Source organism: Sorex fumeus, unplaced genomic scaffold, assembly GCF_029834395.1.
Source record: "Sorex fumeus unplaced genomic scaffold, SorFum_2.1 ptg000063l, whole genome shotgun sequence".
Classification (NCBI taxonomy): domain Eukaryota; kingdom Metazoa; phylum Chordata; class Mammalia; order Eulipotyphla; family Soricidae; genus Sorex; species Sorex fumeus.
The window spans coordinates 8,588,454-8,601,801 of NW_026606120.1; the positions used below are offsets into that span (position 1 = coordinate 8,588,454).

The following is a 13,348-nucleotide window of genomic DNA, read 5'->3' on the forward strand; positions in this document are numbered from 1 at the left end:
AGTTATGACAAATTACTGCATATTGATGTGCTCCTGTCCGCTTAAGTATTGCTCAATTTTGAGCATTTGGACTATTTAATTTTTCAGTATTCTGAAAAAGCTCCTTCAGACATTTTTACAAACATTGCTTTCTCGATTATTTCCCTTGGAATGTAATCCTTAACGTGAGATTTACCAGTCAAAGGATATAAAAAATTTAAATCGCTTTTGTTATGGATGGCTGATCGCTCTTCAGAAATGTTGGAGCACTTTGCATTGCCCTCAAGAGTACATAGGTTTTCATGTTCTCTTTGTGCTTCTTGTCAGAACAATAGTTATCATAGTAGTAGAAGATTTTTGAATATTTTATATTATTAAATTTTTATGCTTAATGTTAATTTCTGGAAATTATTTGTCGACTTGTCTTGACATCATTTAGTGAAAATGTTAAACTTAGAATAAAGCATGAATTAGACTTCGCAGCACTAGAATTCTCTTTTCCTGTTTAGCCTACTTATCTGCAAACTGATGACTTAAAGAGATAATAATGGAGAAAAATAATGCCCTAGATTGGCCTTGGTTAAATTATCATTAAAGAACAATTTTTCGGTATTTGCAACATATTGATTTTTCCCCCCCACGACTTGAAGTAAAAGCTCAGCTTCCTTTGAATAAAGGGGTCCTTCAGAAAAGTGGCAGGCTGGGTCAGAGCAATAGATAGTACAGCAATAGATAGTTCATCTCGCACACAGCTGGCCCAGGTTCAATCGCTGGCATTCCATACGGATACAGTCCCCCGAGCACTGCCATGAGTAATTCCTGAGTCCAGAGCCAAGAGTCCTGAGCAGGGGCTGGAGCGATAGTATAGCACGTGGGGCATTTGCCTTGCACGCGGCCCACTCAGGTTGGATCCCCGGCATCCCATATGGTCCCCTGAGCACAGCCAGGAGTAATTCCTGAGTGCAGAGTCAGGATTAACACCTGAGCATCACTGGCTGTAACCCAAAAAGAAAAAAAAAAAAGGGTGGGCTGCCTTCTGAGCCTTCCTTTGGTCTTGCTCCCGCCCCATAACAAAAGAAGCAGGTGGGTGCGAGACAGTTTTGACAGACTGCAGGCAGCAGCCCTGTCACCTCTCACAGATCCCAGCACCTCGTGCACCCGGAAAGCACCTTGTGGGTCACAGGGAGCCATCATAGGCTCGTGCCTCAGGTGCTTGGGAGAGAATGGAACTCTGGGAGGCCTCCAGAGACTCTCAATTGTTCTGGAAGCCCGTGGGATGTCATTGCCACTGACTTGGCCTCTCGTGTCACAGATGTGTGAGATACCCGTGAACACCCCAGAAAACCCCTGGAAAGTGAGTCCCGAAGAAGAGCGAGTACGCAGAGACCTGCGGAAAACGCACCTGGTGTTCAGCATCGACCCCCAGGGCTGCGAGGACGTGGACGACGCGCTCTCAGTTCGGACCCTGAGGAGCGGGAACCTGGAGCTGGGCGTCCACATCGCCGACGTGACCCACTTTGTGGCAGCAAACTCTTATATTGATGTCGAGGCCAGAACGAGGTAAGAATGCCGGCCGGCACTGCGGGGGGGACTCCTGTGTCTGGCCCTTGTCCCCACCCTGATGCCCCAGACATATTTCTGTTTGGTGCCACATTGAAGCACCTTACCAACAAAGGAAGTTCAAGATCCCTGCCCCTCTCCTTTGGAAATTTTGTAACCTTGCCCTCAGCCTCTCCATTTTTTTTTATTTGTTTTAATGAATCACCATGAGATACAATTATAGACTTACAAATTTTTGTGATTACGTTTCAGTCATACAATGACCGAGTATCCATCCCTCCACCAGTGCCCATTTTCCACCACCAATGGTCCCAGTAACCCTCCTGCCACCGCCACCCCTTCCCAATCCCTGTCTCTGTGACAGACATATTCCCTCTTAGTCTCTCCTTTTTTGGAGGGTGTCATGGTATATAACATAGGCACTAAGCAGCCATCATGTTTGGTCCATAGCCTACTTTCAGCACGCATCTCCCATCCCGGGCCATCCCTCCAACCATCATTGACTTAGTGGTCTCTTCTCCATCCCACCTGCCTTTACCCCCAGCACATGAGATCAGCTTCCAAGCCATGGGGCCACCCTCCTGCTTTTATCTCTACTCTCCTTGGGTGTTATTCTCCTGTGATGTTACTTTATAATGGCCTCTCCATTTTTCATTTTTTTAAAATTTTTATTAGTGAAACACCATGAGGTACAGTTGTTGACTTACAAATTTTTGTAAGTCTTGGGTTTCGATTATACAATGATCAAATACGCATCCCTCCACCAGTGCCCATTTTCCACCACCATGGATCCCAGTATCCCTCCCACTCCCATCTCCCCCATCCCACCCTGACTCGGTGGCAGGGCATTCCCTTTTGTTCTCTCTCTCCTTTGGGGTGTTGTGGTCTGCAAAAGAGGCATTGAGTGGCAATCATATTCGGTCCATAGTCTACTTTCAGCATGCATCTCCCATCCTGGGAGGATCCTCCAAACACCCTTTATTTGGTGCTCCCTTCTCTATCCGAGCTGCCCTTTCCCCTAGCATGCCCGGCTGGCCTCTAAGCTATGGAGTAAGTCTCCATTTATCAGATGACCTTTCACCATTGTTTCCTTTTCGATTGAAGCCAGTTAACATCTCCCAGCAGTATCACCCTGTTCCATAAAAACACTGGGCCATCACCCTCTTCATGTTCCTTCCAGGACTAAGATCCCAGTCACTTGTTCTGTCTTCGGTCCGTGGGAGACTGTTCTCCCAGAGCACTGTGGTTTAGAGTGGGGGCCTGAGGGTATCTTCATTCCCCAGCTGCTGTGCTTGGGGAAGCAGCAGCGGCCTTGGGGTTTTTCCCTGGTAGGGCCCGTCCCAGTCACCTCCAGTCTCCGCAGTTCTGCTTCTTGCTGCTGAGGGTCAATGTCCCCGCCACATGTCATTCCCAGGGCCACCACCTACTACTTAGCCGACCGCCGCTACGACATGCTGCCCTCGGTGCTCAGTGCGGACCTGTGCTCCCTCCTGGGTGGCGTGGACAGGTGAGTGTCTGGGCTCCTCAGGCTCCTTTCCAGGCTACTCTCCCGCCCCGCCCCTGCTCTCTTCCCCACATCACTGCTTCAGGCCCCTCGTCCTCCAGCTCCCCTTGTCTTCCTCTCCAGCTCCTCCCTCTGTTCTTGCCTTTTTGGATTTGACATATTTTTGTTTGTTTATTTGTTTTTCTTTTTGGATCAGGATCACAATCATCCTGTGATCATCCTGTTGTTTGTCAATTGCCTCGAGCAGGCACCAGTAAGTCTCCTTCGTCCTAGCTCTGAGATTTTAAAAAGTGCCATATTCAAGGCTCTTTCAGAGTTAGGAGAATGAGACCCATCATTGTTACTAGTAGTTGGCATATTGGGTATACCACAGGGAGTTTGCCAGACTCTGCCGTGTGGGCAGGTTACATTCGGTAGCCTGCCAGGTTGTCCAAAGTAAGAATGAGATAATAAGATATCTTCCAGGAGCTGGGTTTTATAGTCTTCGGGTCTTGGCCATTGATGAGATTACACAGAGCTGGGGGGCGGGGGGGGGGAGTTGGTGGGTGTGACCCCGGCCTAATGGAGGATGGAGGATCTGGGTGGAGGATGCTCAGCCCCGATCCAAGCAGGCTTGGAGATCTCAGCCCCGGGACCCGCATGCCTTTGTTCCTCTGCCAGTACCTTCATGCGTGTGGAGAGTGGTCCCAGCATGGTTGTGGCTGGTTCTGGAGGTCTTTGGCTGCCAGGGCTCTGCTCGGGGCAGGGAGGGAAACTCAACCCAACCCCCTCCAAGGTGCCCCGGCGAGGACAGCCAGGTGTGGGGGCAGGAGACTGCGCTGTTCTCTTCCGGGAGCTGGGTTTTATTTTTGGATAATACCCGGTGATTCACAGGGGTTACTCCTGGCTCATGCACTCAGGAATTACTCCTTGCGGTGGCCGAGGACCATATGGGATGCTGGGAATCGAACCTGTCTTGACCAACCTGGGTTGATCGCCTCGTGCAAGGCAAACACCCTACCCGCTGTGCTATCGTACTATCACTCCAGCCCCGGATTTGACATGTCTATTTTATTTTTGCTGTATGGAGATCAAACCAAGGACCTCACTCACGCAGGGCAAATGGTCCACAGCTGAAATATGTCTCCTGCCCTGTTGCTGACTTTTTGTTTGTTTGGGTTTTGGGTTTGGGTTTTGTCCCCCTGGGGACAGGGGGACAGTAGGGTGGGAGGGACAGTGGGTGTTATCTGGTATAAAACATACACTCAGCCTGTTGATCTGTTTCTCTGGCCCCTGTTGGCTTTTTTGCTGGTGGGGGCAGGAGTGTTTTCAGACCACACCCAGCAGTGCTCAAAGCTGACTCCTGGCCCAGTGGTCAAAGATCACTTCTGGCAGGCTCTGGGGTTCTGGGGAATGGAAACTGGGTCAACTGTACTCTCTCCAGCCCCTCAGTATCTTGCGCTCTTTAAAATATGTAAGAAGTTGAAAACTTGAGGGGAAATGTTGTGAGGGAATTTTTTTGCTCAAAATCTTTTTGTAACCTATGAACTTTGACTGTTTGGACTTACATGGTTGTTATTACTATTTTTTACAACAAATAAGCAAGATTTATATTCCCACTGCCAACATTTGAAAATATTTGTACCCCACAGCCATGCCAGTGTTCCATGTTCTGTTTTGGTTTTTTTTTTTTTTTTGTATCTTTGCCCTTCTGATGGTTCCATGTTCTGTTTTTGGGGTTTTTTTTTTTTTTGTATCTTTGCCCTTGTGGTGGATGAAGGTGGTCTTAGAGTGGTTTTAATTTGTATTCTCCTACTGGAAATAAAGGTAAACATTTCAGTCACATCCTTTTCTGCAAACTCTTTCATGGTCCTTGCTCATATTCCCTTGGAGCTCTTGGTTTTTGCTTGTTTTTTGGGTTTGTTTGTTTTTTGGGTCACACCCGGCAGTGCTCAGGGGTTACTCCTGGCTGTGCACTCAGGAATTACTCCTGGTGGTGCTTGGGGGACCATATGGGATGCCCGGGAATCGAACTCAGGTCGACCGTGTGTAAGGCAAACACCCTGTCCGCTGTGCTATCGCTCCAGCCCCTGGGTTGCTGACTTCTAAGGGTGCTGTACAGACACCCTTGATGTTCAGGGAGTTGCGTGTGGCGAGTTGTATGGTGCTGAGGCTCAAACCCAGGGCTGACATGTTACAAGGTAAATGCCCAACTGCTGAGCTCCGTCCCTGGACCTCAATGGTTTATTGAATTTTCTTTTTTCTTTTTTGCTGTGGGTGCACGGACTTGGGGCACACCTGGCAGTGCTGGGGGACCGTGCTATACTGGGGATGGAGCCCAGGCCTCCAGTGCGCAGAGCCCACTCACAGGCCTATAAGCTCTCTCTCGGCCTTCCCACCCCCAGTATTGTTTTGGGTCACACCTGGCAATGCTCAGGTTGTTACTCCTGGCTCTGTACTCAGGAATTACTCCTGGCGGTGCTTGGGGGACCATGTGGGTTGCCGGGATTGAACCCAGGTCAGTCTCGTGCAAGGTAAACACCCTACCCACTCCACCGCCCCACCCCACCCCCACCAGTATCGTTTTTAATTGAATTATTTGGTGGAACAGTGACTCTTTACATGATGCCTTTTTTTGCCCCCCTGCTTCAACATATCCTCAACACTGACACTATGAAATTGGAAAGGCTTTCTTTTTTGTTTTATTTTGGTTTTGTTTGTTTGTGGGCCATACCCAGCAATGCTCAGGGATTACTCCAGGCTCTGCACTCAGGAATTACTCCTGGCAGTGCTTAGGGGACCATATGGGGGTGCCGGGGATCAAACCCAGGTCAGCCGTTTCCCGGGCAAGCATCCTTCCCACTGTCCTAACACTATAGTTTTGTTCTTTTTTCACTGGTGTGTCCAAGCAACTTGCTTCTCCCTGTGTTGTGCCATCAGTCTGAGGTGACTTGTTGCATGCAAATCATTTCAGATTTGCTCAGGGCTCAACAGAATTGCCTCAGTGTGGTTTTGAGGGTTTTGCAGGGCATGGGTACAAAGGAGAGGTGCACACCCAGTGGTGCTTAGCAGTTACCCCTAGCTCTGGGCTGTCCTCATGTCCAGATAATGCTCCAGCCCCGTAATCAGAAGCAGATCTGAGGGGCAGCAGCTGTGTCCCTGCTGCCTCCCAACTGCCCAAGCCTCACACAGACCTTGCCAGCCCGAGCATCTGGAAAGCGCCTTGCTGGTTCGCTTGGTGCCTCACTCCTGGCCGTGCCGTGCCAGGGAGCAAGTGGGACTCCTGCACATAAAACGTGCACTCTGGCACTTGGAACTCCCCAGCCTGAAGTGGGTAACATTTTAAACTGATGTTTAAGGGGTTGGAGCGATAGTACAGCAGCATGTAGGGCATTTGCCTTGCACACGGCCAACGCGGCTTCAATTCCCAGCATCCCATATGGTCCCCTGAGCATCGCCAAGAGTAATTAATTCGTGAGTGTAGAGCCAGGAATAACTCCTGAGCACTGCTGGGTGTGACCCAAAAAGCAAAATAAATAATAAAAAGAAGAAAGAAAGAAAGAAAGAAAGAAAGAAAGAAAGAAAGGAAGGAAGGAAGGAAGGAAGGAAGGAAATAAAGCAAAATAAAATAAAATAAAATGTTTAAGTGGAAGCAGTTTGAGATACTTGAGCAGAGACTTCAGGCATCCCACATGCAAGGCATGGCATTTGTTCCAAGTTACCTTCAGGGCCTAGCTCTGTTCCTTTAAAAAATAGAAGAATTTTGGCCAGAGAGATAGTACAGCTTGGACTGGGTGCTTGCCTTGCCTGAGGTGGACCCAAATCATGTCTCTGGCATTGCATATGGTCCCCTGAATACCGCTAGAGGTCAGCACAGAGCCAGGAGTAAGCCCTGAGCACAGCTGGGCATGGCACCAAAACACCACCAAAAAAAAAGGTGGTAGGAGGGGCTGGAGTGATAGCAGGGGCTGGAGTAGTTCCTGAGTGCAGAGCCAGGAACCCAGTGCTCGCTGAGTGTGACCCAAAAAGCAAAAAATAAGTTGGTGGGAGAAGAATGGGAAAATGATCGCAGTGGGCTGGAGCGATAGCACAGCGGGTGGGGCATTTGCCTTGCACGCGGCCGACCCGGGGTTCAATTCCCAGCATCCCATATGGTCCCCTGAGCGCCACCAGGAGTGATTCCTGAGAGTAAAGCCAGGAGTAACCCCTGAGCATCGCCGGGTGTGACCCAAAAGGCAAAATAAATAATAAAAAGAAGAAAGAAAGGAAGGAAGGAAGGAAGGAAGGAAGGAAGGAAGGAAGGAAATGATTGCAGTGTCTCTGGTCCTTCCAGGTACGCCGTGAGTGTCATGTGGGAGCTGGACAAGACTTCGTATGAGATCCAGAAGGTGTGGTACGGCCGCACCATCATTCGGTCCGCGTACAAACTGTCCTACGAGGTGGCGCAGGAGCTCCTAGATGGGAACAGCCGCGCGGTGGACAACATCCCAGAGCTCCAGCAGCTGGATGAGAAGAGCAAGCAGGAGCGGCTCGAGGGGCTGGCGGAGGCCATCAGCATGCTGACTGCCATTGCCCGGTACGTCCGCGCCCAGCGCGCCCACCGCGGGGCTCTGGAGCTGGAGGGGGTCGAGGTGCACGTGCAGCTGGACGGCAAGAAGAACATCCACGACCTGGTCCCCCGGCAGCCCCTGGAGGTGCATGAGACCGTGGCCGAGTGCATGATCCTGGCCAACCACTGGGTGGCCAAGAAGATCTGGGAGAGCTTCCCCCAGCAGGCCCTGCTGCGCCAGCACCCGCCTCCACACCAGGAGTTCTTCGCTGAGCTCCGGGAATGCGCGAAGGCAAAAGGCTTCTGCATAGACACACGGTAACTCCCCACCACAGCGATGGGAAGTGCCTCGGGTCTCTGAGGGCTGGAACGTGGATGGAGGATTCCAGTGGAAACACGGTTCTCTACGCAGACACTTGCCCTTCATTTTGCACTTCATGACGCATAGCGAAAGGGCCCCAGGGAGGACTCCCACCTCCCCCAACACTACCACTTTCTCTTCCCTTGCAGCTGTTAAGTGTTCCTTGGTGGCTGGGAGCGAGCAGGTGTGATGTCGGGGGACCCCACGGGTGTCTCACACGAGTCAGGAGGAGAGAAAGACAGTCACCTTCTCCCCCTCCGCCTCAACCACATGGGACCCACTGGGAAGACTAAGACAGGTCAAGTCTATGATGAGCCCCTGCTCGGCATGGGCACAAGGTGGCGTTGAGGCCACACCTGAAGCCCATTTGGTCTGCCAGGCACGGGAGTTGGTCCCCATCACCCACTTTCTCGGGGAGCCACGGACTCAGGCTAGGGCAAGGATTTGCTCTTTGCAGGAAAAGAGAGGTCAATCCCAGGACTTGCCCTGCGTTTTCAGGGTTCTTGTCTCGCTCACAGGAAAGAATTTCAGGAGTAGACAAGCAGTGAAGTAAAACAGATTTTATTTGGAGGGTTTTTTGAAAGTGTGGAGGGGGAGAGAATGAGAAAGAGAAAGAGACCGAGTTCCGGGCTCAAGAGAGAATGCAGGCTTCTCCAAGGGCAGAGAAAGCCTTGAATGGGCTCTTGGGCTGGCTTTGTATAGGCTCTCCTAGGGTCATCTTGATCTGGATAGTTCTAGAGTCTTCTCAGGGCTGAATGATTCAGGGTTTGCGAGGACAGGAACCTCATGAGGAGGGGTCCAATCTCCTCAGGGTCCAGTGATGGTCTTATCAGGTCTTTGTTTTTCATATGCACAAGGTGGATCAGTCTCCAAGTTTTCCATTGACCTAAGTTTTGTTGACCTAAGTTCATTTCCAAAGGCCTTTCCCTGTCTACCTGCCTACATCAGGTGCTCACTTGGTCAGGGCCCCACGAGGCACACCAGTGACCAGGGGAGGTGCGGGCTCAGAGTCTCTCCCTTGTGCCGAGCCTGGGAGCACTGCGCAGTAGAGCACTGTGCCAGTGTAGAAGTCATCACACAGGTGGGAATGTTTGCCTTCCCTCCACACACAGGTCCTTTGACTCTGCATGTCCAGGCTGAAATAGTTTCGCCATCAGAAATGGTGTCTGGGGAGACCCAGGGATGGCTGAGAGGCAAGGGGCCCCCCTGCCTTCTAGGCCTGAGGCAGGGATCCCGTCCCAGTGTGGGCCACATGCACCAGGCAAAGACCCAGCGGCTCTGACACGTGCATGGCCTTAGCTAAAGAGTGGCACCCCTAAAAGAGAAGGGAAAGGGGAAATGATCAAATTTAAATGGTAGAGAACTCTAGAATGTTTTGTATTAACCACCATTCAAATCTTTAATCCGGTAGATATTCTTGCCTTAGTCTTCTGACTGTCTTTGGTCTAGTGGAGTTCCGTCTGCACACTGAGCTCACGGGCTAGTTCAGAACTGGCCTTTCTGCTGTCTGTAGTACATACGCGAAGTCTGGAAGGTGGACTGGCCACCCAGTCAGGCTCCGCTGCCCCTGGTCAGAGCAGAATCGTCCCACCCCGCCATCACTCTTTACTATTTAAGAAATGTACTTAGATGCTTCAACAAAACTTTGCTTTGTATAAATGTTAAAAGCTGGAAAGAGTTGCTTCTGAACCGTGTCTGGAATCAATAACTACTGTTCGGACTCCTGAGCCAAGGGTTCCCCTCAGGGTGCTGACATGGTGGTCACTGCTGGGGCCTGACTCAAGGGTCTTCCAACTCTTGTTGGCAGGTCCAATAAAACACTGGCTGATTCCCTGGATAACGCCAATGACCCAGACGACCCCATCGTCAACAGGCTGCTCCGGTCTATGGCTACGCAGGCCATGTCCAACGCTCTATATTTCTCTACAGGATCATGTGCAGAGGATGAATTCCATCATTATGGTAAGTCGGCAGGTGCTTTGGTCCCAGGGTTCTGCTGTGCCAGGGATCAATCCCAGGGTCTCACATGTGATAGGCATGTGTTATGCAGCCCCGGAGCATAGCCCCAGCCTAGAATGTCTCTTTGTATGCCTATAACCTTGAACAAGTTGTTTATAAATGTTTTGTTTATCTTGATCTCGTTTTCTTTTCAAAGGTCTTGCATTAGATAAATACACGCACTTTACTTCTCCAATAAGAAGATATTCGGATATTATAGTACACCGGTTGTTACTGGCTGCCATTTCAAAAGATGAGAAAATGGAAATTAAGGAAAAGTTGTTCAACAACAAAGACCTTGAGGAATTATGCAGACATATCAACAATAGAAATAGAGTAAGAAGGGATTTTAAATTCTCTTTCCCGTCATACAGTTTCCTAAGAGGATATGAGCTTTACTGGGTGATAGGATGAATTATCATGTTCTAGCAAATTATATTCTAGAATTACTCTAGCAGCAAAAACATGAAAAATTACCGCTTGGTGAATAGCTGTCAACAAGCTAAAAAAGGTTTGAAGTAACTTGATATGGATTTGGGAGATTTAACCATAGGTAAGATGTTTGCCCCAAAATGTCATAATGTGGAAGATCACCTATCAACTGAGCACCCCATGAAAATCATTAACAGTTCTATATGATGCTGTTTTTATCATTATTATTATTATTATTATTAAACTGTCACTCTAGGAGCCAGGGAGATGAAGCAAAGAGCAGGGCAATCACAGCACTGTATGGTCCCCAGAGCACTGACAGGAGTAAGCCAAGAGCACCACCAGATGTGGTTCCAGACCAAACCAAAACCAAACCATTGTCACATAGATGTGTGATACTTTCCCTTCACCTAAAATGAACATGTCACAAATATGCTAACTTCTAATGAATTATGAAGGGATTCTAAATACAGGTTACAGGTTTTTTTCCTTCATTTGTTTTCTAAGAAATGTTTTGCGTGTGGTGGTGGTGGAGGGGGTGGGTTCTGGGAGGTACCAGGCCCTGGGGGACTCTTCCCAGGGATACCTGACCCCTAGGCTCTACAGATAAGCATGCTGGGGGCCAGTGGCCCTAGGGGAGCAACGCTGGGATTGAACTCCAGTCCCTCCTGGCTCTATACTCAAGAATTACTCCTGGCGGTGCTCGGGGGACCATATGGGATGCTGGGAATCGAACCCGGGTCGGCCGCATGCAAGGCAAACACCCTGTCCACTGTGCTATTGCTCCAGCTCGCCCGCCCCCCCCCCCCAAGACATTTTTAAGGGAATGAGATGGTTAGGTTCCCACAGAACTAGACTGTCACAGAGAAGAGTCATCATCACCTCTGTGAGGACATTCTCCCCAGAGACAGGTGAGTCAGGCCTCTGGGACACGTGTCGTCATACTGGTCTTCTGTGCCCTCCCAGGCAGCACAGCACGCCCAGAAGCAGTCCACGGAGCTCTTCCAGTGCATGTATTTCAGAGACAAAGACCCGGAAACCGAGCAGCGCTGCATCTCTGACGGGGTGATCTACTCTATCAGGACCAATGGCGTGCTTTTATTCATACCAAGGTATGTTGTCTAACACAAGAACTAGGAAAGCAGTCAGGGCAGGAGTGAGCCCTGAGCACTGCCAGGTACAGCCCCAAAACCAAAAGAAATGATAGGTACACCAAGAGTATAAATAGCATATTAGATATGACTGAAGTATTGTAGTAACTAGTTACTGTCACAGTCACTGTCCTTTCGTTGTTCATTGATTTGCTCAAGCGGGCCCAAGTAACATTGTGAGACTTGTTACTGTGTTTGGCATATCGAATACATCACGGGCAGCTTGCCAGGCTTTGCCGTGCGGGCGAGATACTCTCGGTAGCTTGCTGGGCTCTCCAAGAGGGGCGGAGGAATCGAACTCAGGTCGGCTGTGTTGGTTGCCGCGTGCAAGGCAAATGCCATACCCACTGTGCTAATAATATATAATTAAAGATTAGGGACTGGAGCAATAGTACAGTGGGTAGGGCACTTGCCTTGCACTCACCCAACCTGGGTTTGATCCCCCCCCCCCCCCCCCGCACCTTGTATGGTCCCCTGATCCCTGCCAAGAGTGAATCCTAAATGCAGAACCAGGAATAAGCACAAAGCACAGAAGGGCACTACCCTACCCCACCCCACCCAAAAAACACAAAGCATAGAAGATTAGAATCTGATATATTTCTATCAGCCTTAGGACTTTTTTTAGCAAAATTTGTTTCCATCTGTTCAATGAAACAAATATTTACAGAGGTGATTGCAAGTTGTTTTCATCAAAAAAGTATATTTATTTCTGTATAAGTATACAAGGACCACATACTAAGAACACATTATGTCTGCATTTTTATTTTGGCAACAATTCAGGTATGGCATTAAAGGTGCTGCTTATCTAAAAAATAAAGATGGCTTAGTGATCTCCTGTGGTCCAGACAGCCAGTCTGAATGGAAACCAGGATCCCTTCAACGGTGTCAAAACAAAATCACCTCTACCACCACAGGAGGGGAGTCTGTCACCTTCCATCTGTTTGACCATGTAACAGTAAGTCTGTCTAATAAGTATTTGCTTTCAGTGCAAGAAAAAAAAGAAAAATGTAATTTAGCAACAGGCTCTTCCTTCTCTGTGTAGGTGAAAATATCTGTCCATGCTTCCCGCTGCCATTCGGATTCCATCAGGCTGGAAATCGTCAGCAACAAGCCGTACGTGAGCCCAGAGACGGAACCTTCTCATCAGAGCGCCCTCCTGCTCAAGAGTGAGCTGGTGAAAGAAGTAACGAGGTCTGTGGAAGAAGCTCAGCTCGCCCAGGAAGTGAAGCGCAGCCTCATCCAGGACGAGTACCAAGAGTACTGCCAGAGCAAGGGCAAGAACCTGTACACCCTGCTCGAGGAGATCCGCGACCTGGCGCTCCTGGACGTGTCCGACAGTTTTGGGACATGAGATACCGTCCTTACTTTATTAAAAGAGCTTTGTTGTACGGGTGTCGCGCCTTCATTTCAACATGAACATCTGATTTCCTGTCACCGGTATTCTGATCCTTCTGGGCCAGGTGAGTTATTCTGCATGGTCCTTCCGAGAACCCTGGCCTGAAAATGAGGATAGTAGCCCACCCTATGACGTGCTGCTTTTTCTATACATACATGCCCATGATAGTTTGTCAACTAAAATACAGTAAGAAATTTAAGAATGAAACTAAGCTATTACAACTCTATTAATAGAGACAAGATTATATGAATGTAGTATCTCAGAATTGAGGGGCTTGCTTTGGTCCAAAGCCCCAAGTGTGCAAGGGAAAAAAAGGGGGGGGGGGTAGAGTGATAGTACAGCAGGGTGGGCATTTGCTTGCACACAGCCAACCTGGGTTCGATCTCCAGCATCTCATATGGTCCCCTACGCACCACCTGGAGTAATTCCTCAGTGCAGA

At 49.4% G+C, this 13,348-nt stretch overlaps 1 protein-coding gene across 1 annotated transcript in view; it reads left to right on the forward strand.

Annotated features, from left to right (window-relative positions):
- The window catches only part of DIS3L (DIS3 like exosome 3'-5' exoribonuclease), a 34,429-nt gene extending 21,544 nt beyond the window's left edge, over positions 1-12,885 (forward strand). The window contains exons 10-17 of the mRNA XM_056126921.1: positions 1,292-1,539; positions 2,954-3,046; positions 7,356-7,889; positions 9,740-9,894; positions 10,088-10,266; positions 11,329-11,474; positions 12,294-12,468; positions 12,556-12,885. Of these exons, the coding sequence (XP_055982896.1) occupies positions 1,292-1,539; positions 2,954-3,046; positions 7,356-7,889; positions 9,740-9,894; positions 10,088-10,266; positions 11,329-11,474; positions 12,294-12,468; positions 12,556-12,864 (1,839 nt within the window). The 3' untranslated portion in view covers positions 12,865-12,885. The remainder of the gene's footprint in view (positions 1-1,291; positions 1,540-2,953; positions 3,047-7,355; positions 7,890-9,739; positions 9,895-10,087; positions 10,267-11,328; positions 11,475-12,293; positions 12,469-12,555) is intronic.
- Positions 12,886-13,348: the final 463 nt, after the last annotated feature.